Source organism: Tripterygium wilfordii, chromosome 16 (genome assembly GCF_013401445.1).
Source record: "Tripterygium wilfordii isolate XIE 37 chromosome 16, ASM1340144v1, whole genome shotgun sequence".
In the NCBI taxonomy this organism is placed as follows: Eukaryota; Viridiplantae; Streptophyta; class Magnoliopsida; order Celastrales; family Celastraceae; genus Tripterygium; species Tripterygium wilfordii.
In genome coordinates, this window is record NC_052247.1 from 3,412,425 (window position 1) to 3,424,819 (window position 12,395).

Sequence of the window (12,395 nt, forward strand, 5' to 3'; positions counted from 1 at the left end):
CGCTTAGATGCCTTGTTGTTTCCCTTTTATTTTATCTAATATATGATATATGCCGTGCTTATAAAAAAAAATAGAGACAAATATGACAAATATAGGAAGAGAGGAGGCAAAACAAATGAGGGAAATTAGGGTTTTTTTTTAAAAAAATTATTATTGTACTTACTAGAGTTCCACTTGAATTCTAAATGGGCTTAGTTCAAAAGTAATTTTACCACGCCATTTAGCACTTTTCATTCGACTAACAAAATTTAACACTCATTTTGCGCTATTTGAGATTAGGGATGGCAAAAAATCAATTCCGATTTGATTTTGGGTTGCACAACAACACGTGCTTACGAAATATTTACATTTCCATACTGTAACCCGGATGAGATTTAGGACGTACTTAATTGACTAAACTTGATTTGATTTAAATCTTGACAATAACCTAATTCAGGTTAGGATTCGGACAAGTAAATCAAATAAGATTTATGTGTTTGGACCTGACTTGGTTTTAAATTGGATAAAAATTTTGTGTTTGAAATCGGATTTCAAACATATAACTTATGTCGAAACTTGGTTTAATCTGGGTCGGACATTAAAAAAATATAAAAACCATGTACTTCACAATTGTTGGGCCGGTCAAGCCCTAACTTCTGGCCCAAATTACTGGTCAGCTCAACACCTCCTCATCTCTCTCAGTTGGTCAGTCCTCACTCATCAGATGGTATTGACATTTTCAAGGCCCATAAAAGAAGAAGAAGCTCTTGTTGGTTAAATCTCCAAAATATCCTCCATAGTTTTTGAAACCACCAGATCGCTCTCTCGGTCTCTCCCCAAGCTCTGCTGCACTTTCGCTCTCACAATCCTCAAAGGTATACACTTTTTCCGAGTTTCCGAGCAACATTTCTTTGTTTTCTTTACTCGATCTCTTCGTATTTTCTCTAAGATTTTGTCCAAGAATTGTTGATTCGCAGATCTTTGTATTTGTTTACAGTTAAAAAGTTTGTGTTACTTTTTTGAGATCTACAAAGCTTCGATGGCGATGATGGACGAGCCGCTGTATCCAATTGCGGTTTTGATTGACGAGCTCAAGAACGACGACATTCAGCTGCGTTTGAATTCCATTCGCCGTCTCTCCACGATCGCACGCGCGCTAGGGGAAGAGAGGACGCGGAAGGAACTGATTCCGTTCTTGAGTGAGAACAATGACGATGATGACGAGGTGCTTCTTGCAATGGCTGAGGAATTGGGGGTCTTCATTCCCTATGTTGGCGGTGTGGAGCACGCCAATGTTTTGTTGCCTCCACTGGAGACTTTGTGCACGGTTGAGGAGACATGCGTGAGGGACAAAGCGGTGGAGTCGTTGTGTAGAATTGGGGCGCAGATGAGGGAACAGGACTTGGTTGAGTATTTCATTCCACTGGTGAAGGTAGGTTTGTTGATACTTTCTGATGTGTTGCTTTAATCTAATTAAGTTGTGTTTATGTGATTCTGTGAATAATCTGAAGTTTGATGCTCTATTCATTTAGGTTTCTGCATTGAAGATGTGATCTAGTCTTGAACCTCTTGGTTCGATCAACTTAATGTAATTCTTCAATGCTGAAGTAGATGTAAAAGAAAATATAACGACAGTAGTAGAAATGACTAAATGTTGCAGAATTGGATAGATTTATCGGTCTTTAGTTGTGAAATGCTTGTATGCATATTACATTCTGAAGAAAGAAAGAAAGAAAGGATGGATATTAACTCTTGTGCCACTCAAAGGAAAACATGAGAAAGACTAATAAAAAAATCTGGACTTTGATGTAAAAGTCAATTTGGTTTATATTGTGTTTCTTGAACCCAGCTAAGGGCAAAGAAAACTTTGGGCAACCTAAATCTACCTTTCCTGTGCCTCATTTTGCCAAATTCTGCAGGCCTTAACAAACCTCTTCCTAGAAATTTTGTTCTGTTGCTGTTTGGCAATTTTTATTTACAAAACCCATATTATTATCAGTTTTCAGTGGATGTATAAATAGCTTTCTCCATGATCTTAGTGGATGTATAAATAGCTTCTCTTTTCACACACTTTGGTCTGCAATATACAGAGGCTGGCTGCGGGTGAGTGGTTTACTGCTCGAGTTTCCTCATGTGGCTTGTTTCACATTGCTTACCCAAGTGCTTCGGAGACATTAAAAACTGAACTAAGGACAATATACGGTCAGCTCTGTCAAGATGACATGCCAATGGTTAGGAGATCGGCTGCAACAAGCCTGGGAAAATTTGCTGCTTCAGTTGAACCTGCGCATTTGAAAACTGATATCATGTCCTTATTTGATGACCTGACACAAGATGGTGGGTAAAAATCGTGGTGCATCTTTTCACTTTAACTGCTTCATAATTTTTTTTAGGTGCTAGTGGCCAATTTTAGTCTGTGATTGTTTCTATCAGTCACTTGTAGAAACTGATTTTTCAGAATCTTTTCCATTTTGCAGTTTTAAACCAACGTTATATTTTATTCCATCTAGGAAATGTTTATCAGGTTTCTGGATGTGAATCTTCCATGACGACTTTCCGTTTTAGAATTTTTTTTTTCTTTCATCAAAATTTTTTCCTTATGATATGGTTTTTCATACATGTAGGTGTCAATTGATTAACTTTGAGATTACCAACTGACAGCATTTTATTGTAAAATGTGATGTTGGATTGTTTGAATTTCTAGATATATTGTTGATAGTCAATTTTTTAATACTTTTTCGAAAGAATTGGCCATCTCATGAGTCTATCCCCTGCCATTTAGTCGTGTAATTTGTATGACTCACTTTTCACGTTAGATTTTATTTTAATGAAGCATTTTTTTGTTGTTGTAATTCTTATTTTTTGTAGATAAGTAAATAATTTTAAGTTTGTACATTTAGTTTAGTTGTTTTATTGCTACATTCATTTCGTGCTACGTGGAGGCACAGAGTAAATTTATTTCAGATTTTTCTACATTTCAGATCAAGATTCTGTTCGCTTATTGGCTGTTGAGGGTTGTGCGGCTCTTGGGAAGTTGTTGGAGCCCCAAGACTGTGTGGCTCATATTCTTCCTGTCATAGTTAATTTCTCACAGGTATAGAATACATTAAATATTATGTAAAGTTCAAATCTGCAGCTTCTATATTCTGCAATATTAATTAAAAATTTTCCATTGCTTAATACATAATGATTTGAATATGAAGTATTGTTTCTGTAGATTTTCTTGTTACGTAATTTATGTTCTACTTGACTACTTGTCCCTGGCATGGTTTGTTTAAGATATGTGCTATCAGTGAACTTACCCAAGTTTTTATTCAAAGTATTCAAATCTTTATATTAGAAACCTTACATAGATATAACTCCATATGAATCTGGACATGTTTGTTGCTTTCGTTATATGATAGCGCAGAATGAAAATTATCTCATGTTTTATTGAACCATTGACCTCGTTTTCTGGCAGTTGAGAATCGGCCATATCCATTGGGACCACAAGCTGAATGTACCTCACCCCCCCCCCCCCCACACACACACACACTTGCCCGATTGGTTCTTGTTTTCTTCTAGAAGCTGTTTGGATGACTGAGATCAGGGTCAAGGGGTGTGACACCGCACTCCTTTCCCTGTAGCTCAAAATTCTTGGTTGTTTATGGCAGAAAGATAATGTAGAAACTATTTGTTGGTGCTTGCTTTGTATTTTTTTTTCCCTGATATGAATAATGTGCAAATTGCAATACATGGTTTCTTTCCATTTTGTTTGTTTTATGTGTGAATGGTTACAATGTACATGTTGGCCAGCTTGCATGATTTAAATTAACTCTCCAGGATAAGTCTTGGCGGGTTCGTTACATGGTAGCAAATCAATTATATGAGCTATGTGAAGCTGTTGGTCCTGAGCCTACAAGGTAATCACTTTTTGGGATAAGATATATTTTTTAAACATTTTTTAATTGTACTTTTTGTATGTATGGTGGCGACAGCAATTTATTTGCTGACCTTCGTTTTATTCCCCTCCTGTTTTTAGCTTCCTTTTCCCGTTTGCTCTTAGTCCAATGTTCATTTCGTGGTAGTTTCCAGTTGCATATTGTATTTTTATTCTCGAAAGAAGTTTTCTTTTTATCATTCCCTGTGGATCTTTGTCTATTTACTGGAATTTTTTTTGCGCTTGTTAACATTTTTTAGGTCAGACCTAGTTCCAGCATATGTTCGCCTACTTCGTGACAATGAAGCTGAAGTACGAATAGCTGCCGCCGGAAAAGTAACTAAATTTTGCCGGATATTGAACCCAGAACTTGCAATCCAGCATATTCTTCCCTGTGTGAAGGTAATATTGTTTTAGGACATAATTAGCTGAATTTATGTGTTACGTTGGTGATAAGCTAGATGCTTCTTTCTTAATGGTATTAAGGCTTTTAGGCGTCCTACTTGGTTGAAGTTCTTGTGGCTGGTACTGGTGTGCTTGTTGTGAATCGTAACTTCAGGCAGATATGTTAATTCAGTTGATTGGATTATTTTTTAACTGTGAGTTGTGGGCCCACAGGGTTTATAATTTGTTTGTTTAATCACAGTACATTAATAGAAATATCTTCAGAATAACAGTTTATCTTACATGCATATCTTACACTTATTACTAAATCCTAGTTCTTTTTAAATTCCACCTCTAATGTGAAACAAATAAAATTGCAACTTGGTCTAAATTCACTGAACAAAATATTACACTAGCAAAAGGCATAGACTGAAAATGGGCTCTCAAATTGCCTATTTCCAGAAAATCCAGAAACTACCATAATACTCACAAAAGTTGCATTTTTCTACTGTATTGGTAATCCCAAATCATTACATGTTGGCAATCACTCAGTTGTTAACTTGCCTATTGTAGGAATTGTCTACTGATTCCTCTCAACATGTTCGTTCTGCTTTGGCTTCCGTTATAATGGGAATGGCACCAGTTCTGGGGAAGGTATTGCCTCTCTTATTCTGCATTCATTCCACTTCAGAAGACCTTTGAGTTTGTCAGCCCATTGGCATGTCTAGAAAGCTAATATTGCTTAGATGCTATGAATTGTTGTTAGCACCAATTCAAATACAAATAAAGTGAGGAACTTTACAGAAATTGAACTAGTTTTCTCACCATCTTAGACTGCTTCCATCATAGATTGTAGTGTGTTGTAACGTGAACTTTTTGTTTTTTCTCACTTAAGATTAATTTGGGTCTTTTTTCTTCTAACCTGCCTTACTGGAGTAGAGATTGCAGGGAAGAGGACATATTATTTCCTTTATCAAACATCCGATTCTTACTATGTGTATAAAAATTTTAAATAATCTATATTGTACATAACTGAAAGACCAAATAAAATCCTTGGTGGTCCACCTATTTTGCTATAGAAAGCAAAACAGTTCTCATATCTGTGCTAGAAGATGCTCCTTCGCAATCTCATATGTTTTTTTCCCCTTAGAAGTGGGTGATTGCCTTTCCAAGTGACTAAACTTAGTTATGTGGATGGTTTCAGGATGCAACAATTGAGCAACTGCTCCCTATTTTTCTTTCTCTTCTGAAAGATGAATTTCCTGATGTTCGTCTAAATATTATCAGCAAGCTTGATCAAGTCAACCAGGTTTTCCGAACTTCAACTTTTTACAGTCCCACGTTTGGGTGATATACATTATTATCTTCCTTTACATTTTACTTTGTTCTTTTACTGTATTTTTTCCTGTTTTGTTTTATTTATATATTCATTGTTATTGTCATTCCCTCGCTCATGATTTAATATATTCTGCTAGCTGAATTCAAAATTTTATAACATAAATTGGCTCTTTTGAATATGATGGAACAGTTCTTCTATTTTCTGTTGTTAAATTAAAGAATATTGCCTCTGTTTCCCCTTTTACGCTGCATGGTTTTCTGCAACTCATTTTATGGTTTTCAAACTTGCCATAAGATACTGATGGACCATGATTAGGATTTGGGAAATTGGTGTCCTTCCATACTATTTGGATATAGCATGATGCTCCAAAAGTCCAAATGATAGCAGAAACTAGTTGCTTGGAAGTTCCATTTAAATATTTGTACTGTACTAATGATCCATGACTAGGATTTGGGAAATTGGTGTCCTTCCATACTATTTGAATATAGTGTACTGCTCCAAAAGTCCAAATGAAAACAAATAATTTTATAGCAGAAACTAGTTGCTTGCAAGTTCCATTTAAATATTTGTACTATATTTTTTGTTGCCATCAGCTTTTCATGGTTCCTTTATTGTGACATGTAATAATCAATTCTCTAATAACGATTCATGTAATAATCTGATTGTTCTTGTAGCCGTACTCTATTTCAATGTTTGAATGATTTGACTACCATCAGATTGTTTTTATGGATAACAATTAACATGGTTCGTTTTTAATGTAGTGTTGTTAAATAATAATCGTTGATGTAGGTAATTGGAATTGACCTGCTGTCCCAATCTCTACTGCCAGCAATTGTTGAGCTTGCAGAGGATAGACACTGGAGAGTTCGGCTTGCAATAATAGAATACATACCCTTGTTGGCAAGTCAGTTAGGTGTGGGATTCTTTGATGATAAGCTTGGTGCTCTTTGCATGCAATGGCTAAAAGATAAGGTTTGTGAAACTTTGTCAGTGATCATTATAAGGAATATTGGCCTTGAAATACTTCCCAAGAAAAATAATATACTGTATGTTTCTTTCAAGTTCTGTCTTATTTGCATATATTCAAAAGTGATTTATGGGAGATTATTGATTGTTGGTTCTATTTCTATCAATGGTATCAGTTATTAGTCGTTACCCCCGCTTCAGCAATTTTCCATGCATTTGTGTTTTGTGGGACTTGTGTGTATATGTTTCTGCAATTTCCTAGTTGGTTTCTCTCTTAATTGTAGGTTTACTCGATTCGTGATGCTGCTGCTAACAATGTCAAGCGCCTTGCAGAAGAATTTGGCCCTGATTGGGCAATGCAGCACATTGTTCCTCAGGTATTTCTATACTACACTAGTGTTTTCTTTTCGTTCTTTTTAATAAATGTCAATATTTAGTTTGAACAACGGATGCCTTCTGTTGGTTTTCAACTGTATTCCTTAATGCACATGCGTTTTTCTTTTTTAAGAGAAGATAATGCACATGCATTTCTCCACACTTATTTATCATAATGCTGTATGTTATATGGTGTAGTGACAATACCAGAAATGCAAGAATCTTGATTTTTTTTTGCATGGTGTGATGTTGTTTTCAATCGTATGGGCAGGTTCTGGACATGATTAACAACCCACATTATCTCTACCGGATGACCATTCTACATGCAATTTCTCTTCTTGCCCCTGTTATGGGTGTGGAAATCACGTGCTCCCAACTTCTTCCTGTGGTGGTCAATGCTTCAAAAGATAGGTAAAAAAAATCTGAGCCGATTATGAAACTTAATTATGACATTGACCACCTTTTAACGGTCTTGTGTTACAGGGTACCAAACATCAAGTTCAATGTGGCTAAGGTGTTGCAGTCCCTCATTCCCATAGTGGATAATTCCGTAAGTAAATTGTTTATTTTAAACATGCTTATATGCTTAGATGGATGATTAGTTGATAAATGAAACAAAAGAAGAGTTAGTTGTGAAGTATGAAATGTTACAACTTGTACGATTTTCAACAATTACTCAGAATAAGTTAAATTCCAGGCGCAAACTTGTGGAATGATAGTAATGAATTGCGCGAATGTCTTGACACGGTTCTAGTGTGATTTGCTTGAGGACTTTTTTTTGTCTCCCATAAATATCTCTTGGAGAAGCCAGTGTTTTTTTTTTGTCTTCCTTCTTCTCTGTGTTCCTAGCTCACCTGTGCATTCCTGTGGATTTTGGTCCGTCTTATAAAAGTGTCTACTTGCATATAATTGGATTCTTCCTGGACCATGCAGGTGGTGGAAAATACCATTCGTCCCTGTTTGATTGAGCTGAGTGAAGACCCAGATGTGGATGTCCGATTTTTTGCAACCCAGGCATTACAATCAAGTGATCAGGTCATGATGTCTAGATAGCTTGATGTCGTAATTAGTTTTGTATTTCCTTGTGCTTTTCCTTTTCTCAAAAAAAAAAAAAAAACCAAATTACACTTAACAAACAGAATCCTCAGAATCTCCGATGCATCTTGCTATAGTTCTTTGCCGTTAAATAACTTTTAGTCTGTCTATATTCTGTATCATCTGCTTTTTGAGAATCTGTCGAGAAACCTTAGTCTAGACTCAGCTTTTTAAAATAGTGAGTGAAGTAGGCTATTGTTAGCCTGAAAGACCTTGTGAAATTTAGTGCATTCGCTACCTGCATTGTGGGGTTTCTGTCTGGTTCATAAGAAGGGTGTTTTCTGGCAAGTATTGGATCTTGACTTTAGGGTCCCTGGATTGATGCCTAGTTTCCTCAAGCTTTGGCAGATTTTGTGATTTATAAGGATGAGTAATAGAAACACCCAAGATGTTGAAAATATTAATTAGATATCGATTGTCTTCTCTATATATTTTTGCTTAATATATATCCAATATTTTTTTAAAAAAATATATCGATATTATTTGTAATCGAATATTTTGAAGGATATTTATGGTAACATAAAGATCAATGATCAGCCATACACGTTTCTTTGTACCTGTATATAGATCACAAGCTGAGAGGTGAGTGAAGAAGAAATACCTGTGATGGAAGCCATGAAGATCAGAAATGTTCCTGAAGATTTGTTACTAGACAATCTATCATGCCTTCCTGTTAAGTCTTTGCTGTGGTTTAGGTGCATCTGCAAATCTGGTGTGATCTCTTTGGAAAATGGAAACCCTAATTTTGTCACAAAGCCCCATCTCAGGCACCTCTCTTAATCGCTAGGCTGTCAGTGAAATATACCTATGAACATAGGTCAGTCAATAAGAGAAACCATCTCTTTAGGATTCTGTCTCAGTCAGTGCCATTCCACTAGCCCTTTTGGGTAAGGTTTGAGTCCCCACAAAAGTTCGTGCGAGGAAACCTTCGTTAGCATTTGGAATCCAGCTGCAAGGGTATTCAAGAGTTGGAGCTGCCTGGTTTGTGTGAGATGAGAGGTGTGGCGACAAGGTGCTACAATAACTTGGTAACTGTGAGGAGAGTCTTGTTCCCAATCAATGACAGGCGATTTCTTTATGAACAGCAAAATGGCAGAGCAACGATGAATTGAAATACTTTGAAACCATTGTCATTGTCAGGTTAACAACAATGGGGTTTGCTAATGGTGGGTTGTTAAAGGTGATGCTGCATTTTATTTTATCATCTGATATGGCAGATGGAGTCCACTGCCCAAATGCAACGTTTCTTGGGCTGAGTATGGAGTGAAACTTGAAAATCTTGAACGGGTCTCTTGCTGCTGTTCTTTACTTGATGGAGGATCAATCAATTCAACAAATTATAATATAGGGGTTATGAATAAACATGGACTTCAGGATTCATGGGTCAAGAAAGTTAATATAGAGGGAGTCTCTCTGAGACCAAACCGTATGAACTTTGAAGATCATGTGTTCAATTTTCACTAGGAACAACCCTCGTGCTAACACGTTGGTTTTGACTCAACTTATCATGCATGTTGTAAAATAATAAATTTATGTGCGCGTGGGCATGATAGTCAAGTTTAACCCCCATATTAGATGTCAAAATGATAAGGTTATATAATGTCGTTCTCGGTTACAAAAGAAAGGGAGTCTTGTTATTGTTCATGTCTTTCTTCTTAACCTTTCCTTCACTGGAATGTAGGAATGTAGTAGCAGCTTCCGATGCCTTATCAGTTATTTTATGGTTTTATTGTAAAGCTAGCTAGTTGATTAATTTATCATGGTTGGGTTGGTATTTGCTTTAATCTTTTCAAATGTGCTATCTTGATCTTGCCGTTTTGATATATTCATGACGGTTTCATTTGCCCTAATTGGGCAAAGAGAGAGAGATGGCCAAGCTTAATGTTTTAGACATAATAAAAACTGAAACTCTTGTATATGGAGAAAGGAAGGGAATTGTCGGAAGCAAATCACCATCATCATCCGAGCTTTTATCCCAAAGATTTAGGATCGGCTAATATTCATTGGAAGCTAAAAACAATGTAATGCTACCTTGAAGCTTTCACTATCTACATGATAACATAATATTCGTTGTCTCATTTTTGAAACATTTACGCTGTATTTTCGGCGATTAATTCGTATTAAGTCCAATCTTTTGATAATGAAAAATATAATTAACCCTTAAAAAGAACATGCTCTAAACTTTGTTTTTTTGGAAGCTAAGTACAAGGTAGTTTTACCTTGAAGTTTTCACCATCTTTATAAATAAAATAGAAGTTGAAATATTACAGGAGTTAATGCTTAAAAAATAAATGAATAAATAATTTTTTGGCTTTACTAATAACATTAAAAAAAAAAACATGTTTTACAAAGTAACCTTGCCTCCGAGAAATCGATCAAAACAAATAAACAATATACGGAAAACCCTAGATTGTTAAGAACAATTAATAATAATATTAATTGCAGGACATAATGCTATAAAAAGTTAAAGCCCCATTAATGGAATCATTAATTTCATAGTGTAAAAAATGGCTGGAAAATCTTCAGTTGGTCCTGCAATTATTTGCATTCTTGCTATCACAATCATGTTCTTACCACTGTGTGCAAATGCAAGAAGAACGGGAGATTATCAGTACTACAAAATCGTCTTCAGATGGGTTGAGTCATACTGTAGAGCTATGGCTAACTTGGGTACTTGTGACTTGCCAGTTACAAAACATTTCATCCTTCACAGTGTTTGGCCTATGTATTGGTTCAATTTTGTAATTCCTCGTTTCAACAATTCTGGATGCACTACCATTCAACCAATACACGAAGACCATGTTAATGTGAGTATATCACTACCTTTATGTGGGGTGGGGCTACAATTTTTGCCTATAATTCTCCGAGAATCATGTTAAATCATGATTTGTATCATGTTAAATCATGATTTGTAATGTGTTATTGAGTAACCCAAAGCCTAACAAGGGTATTGTTCGATGTGAAAATCGAACTTAAGACTTCTCAGATCTCTACGGTTTGATCGGGGAGCGATATATTCACTAACTAAGCTATTAGCTAAGTGATTGCCTAAATCCTGAACCCTGAAATCTAAACTTTAAATCTTGAATCCTAAACTTTAGTAAATTATTTTTCGGGAAAAAAACTAATATTCATTGCAAGCTGTCTTAAAAATTGTCTTGTGAAGGGATCAAATTTGGTATTAGGCCCAACTCCAGCTTAACAAGCTCACGGCCTAAAAATATCTACAAGCTTAAACACGCCCCACAACTTAAGCTTCAACTTAACAGCCCCACGGCCTAAAGCAACCACTATGTGCCTGTTTGGTAAAGCGGGCCGCGGAGCGGATCCCACATGTTTTAGGTATTTTTTAATTTTCATGTGGGACCCATGTGGATCCCACATGCTTAAAGGTGCTATTTAAAAACTATGGGACCCACCTGTTTTAAATATTTAAATAATATTTATATAAATTAAATTAAATCCTTCCTAAACTACAACATGTACTATGATTATTGTATTTAATTTTTAATAAATATTGTATTAAATTAATAAATGAATTATTAATTCTTATAATAATTTAAATTTATCCATTTATAATTATATATATTAAATTGTATTTATTCATTAATATATTTATATAATTCATATTATATTACAATTTAAATATTAAATTAAAGTAATTATAATTTTTAGCCAACAAATTATATTTATAAATTAATAATAATACAAATACATATATTTTACACAACCTAACCGCTAACAACAGTTAACAGCTTAACCAAACACCTCACAGCTTATTTAAAAGCTTTAAGCTCAGCTTTTTTTTCACAGCTTAACAGTTAGCGTTGAAAATCAACACAACCGCTCTACCAAACGGAGCCTATAAATCGCAACCCACCCCATGCCCAAATTCAGCTCAACATGCCTTCTGTAGCCCAAATATAAACAGGCTCGAAAAAGTCTCACTGTGCTTTGTAAGCCCAAAATGCTTGGCCCAACACCAAACCCTCTACCTCAAATTATCACCTCACACTTGAGGATGATGCAGGCCTTTAGAGGGACCTCGAGTCTCTCACTCACCTTGTCCCTTGTCAGTTCCAAAGTATTTCACTATTCGCAGTCTTTGGCCTATGTATTGAGTAAACTATTGGGCTTGTTTGAGAATGCTGTGAGGTGTTGTGAGGTGTGGTGTGGTGCTGTGAGGTGAATTGGAACGCAAAAAGCTGTTTGACGCATCACTTTTAAAACTGTGGTGCGGTGCTGTGAGGTGCGTTTGGCGTATCTAAATTACGATTATATTAGATGACTAATAATATTAATATAAAATCACTTAAGGTTTACATTGTACATTAATTT

At 35.6% G+C, this 12,395-nt stretch overlaps 1 protein-coding gene across 1 annotated transcript; it reads left to right on the top strand.

The window, feature by feature from the left end:
* Positions 1-696: 696 nt before the first annotated feature.
* On the top strand, positions 697-8,466 carry LOC119981147 (serine/threonine-protein phosphatase 2A 65 kDa regulatory subunit A beta isoform-like). The gene is made up of 13 exons (XM_038824187.1): positions 697-854; positions 977-1,411; positions 2,070-2,316; positions 2,961-3,073; positions 3,802-3,881; positions 4,159-4,300; positions 4,856-4,936; positions 5,487-5,591; positions 6,411-6,593; positions 6,872-6,964; positions 7,234-7,373; positions 7,446-7,512; positions 7,896-8,466. The coding sequence occupies exons 2-13, from the start codon at positions 1,019-1,021 to the stop codon at positions 8,013-8,015; spliced, it is 1,764 nt and encodes a 587-aa protein (XP_038680115.1). The 5' UTR covers positions 697-854; positions 977-1,018; the 3' UTR covers positions 8,016-8,466.
* Positions 8,467-12,395: the final 3,929 nt, after the last annotated feature.

What these genes read in the sequence shown, in the direction of transcription:
- LOC119981147 (XM_038824187.1), top strand. Translation starts at nt 1,019, where the DNA reads ATGGCGATGATGGACGAGCCGCTGTATCCAATTGCGGTTTTGATTGAC. An exon ending in ATTTCATTCCACTGGTGAAG is followed by an intron (nt 1,412 to 2,069) that starts GTAGGTTTGTTG and finishes TGCAATATACAG; the next exon opens with AGGCTGGCTGCGGGTGAGTG. An exon ending in AGCTTGATCAAGTCAACCAG is followed by an intron (nt 5,592 to 6,410) that starts GTTTTCCGAACT and finishes TCGTTGATGTAG; the next exon opens with GTAATTGGAATTGACCTGCT.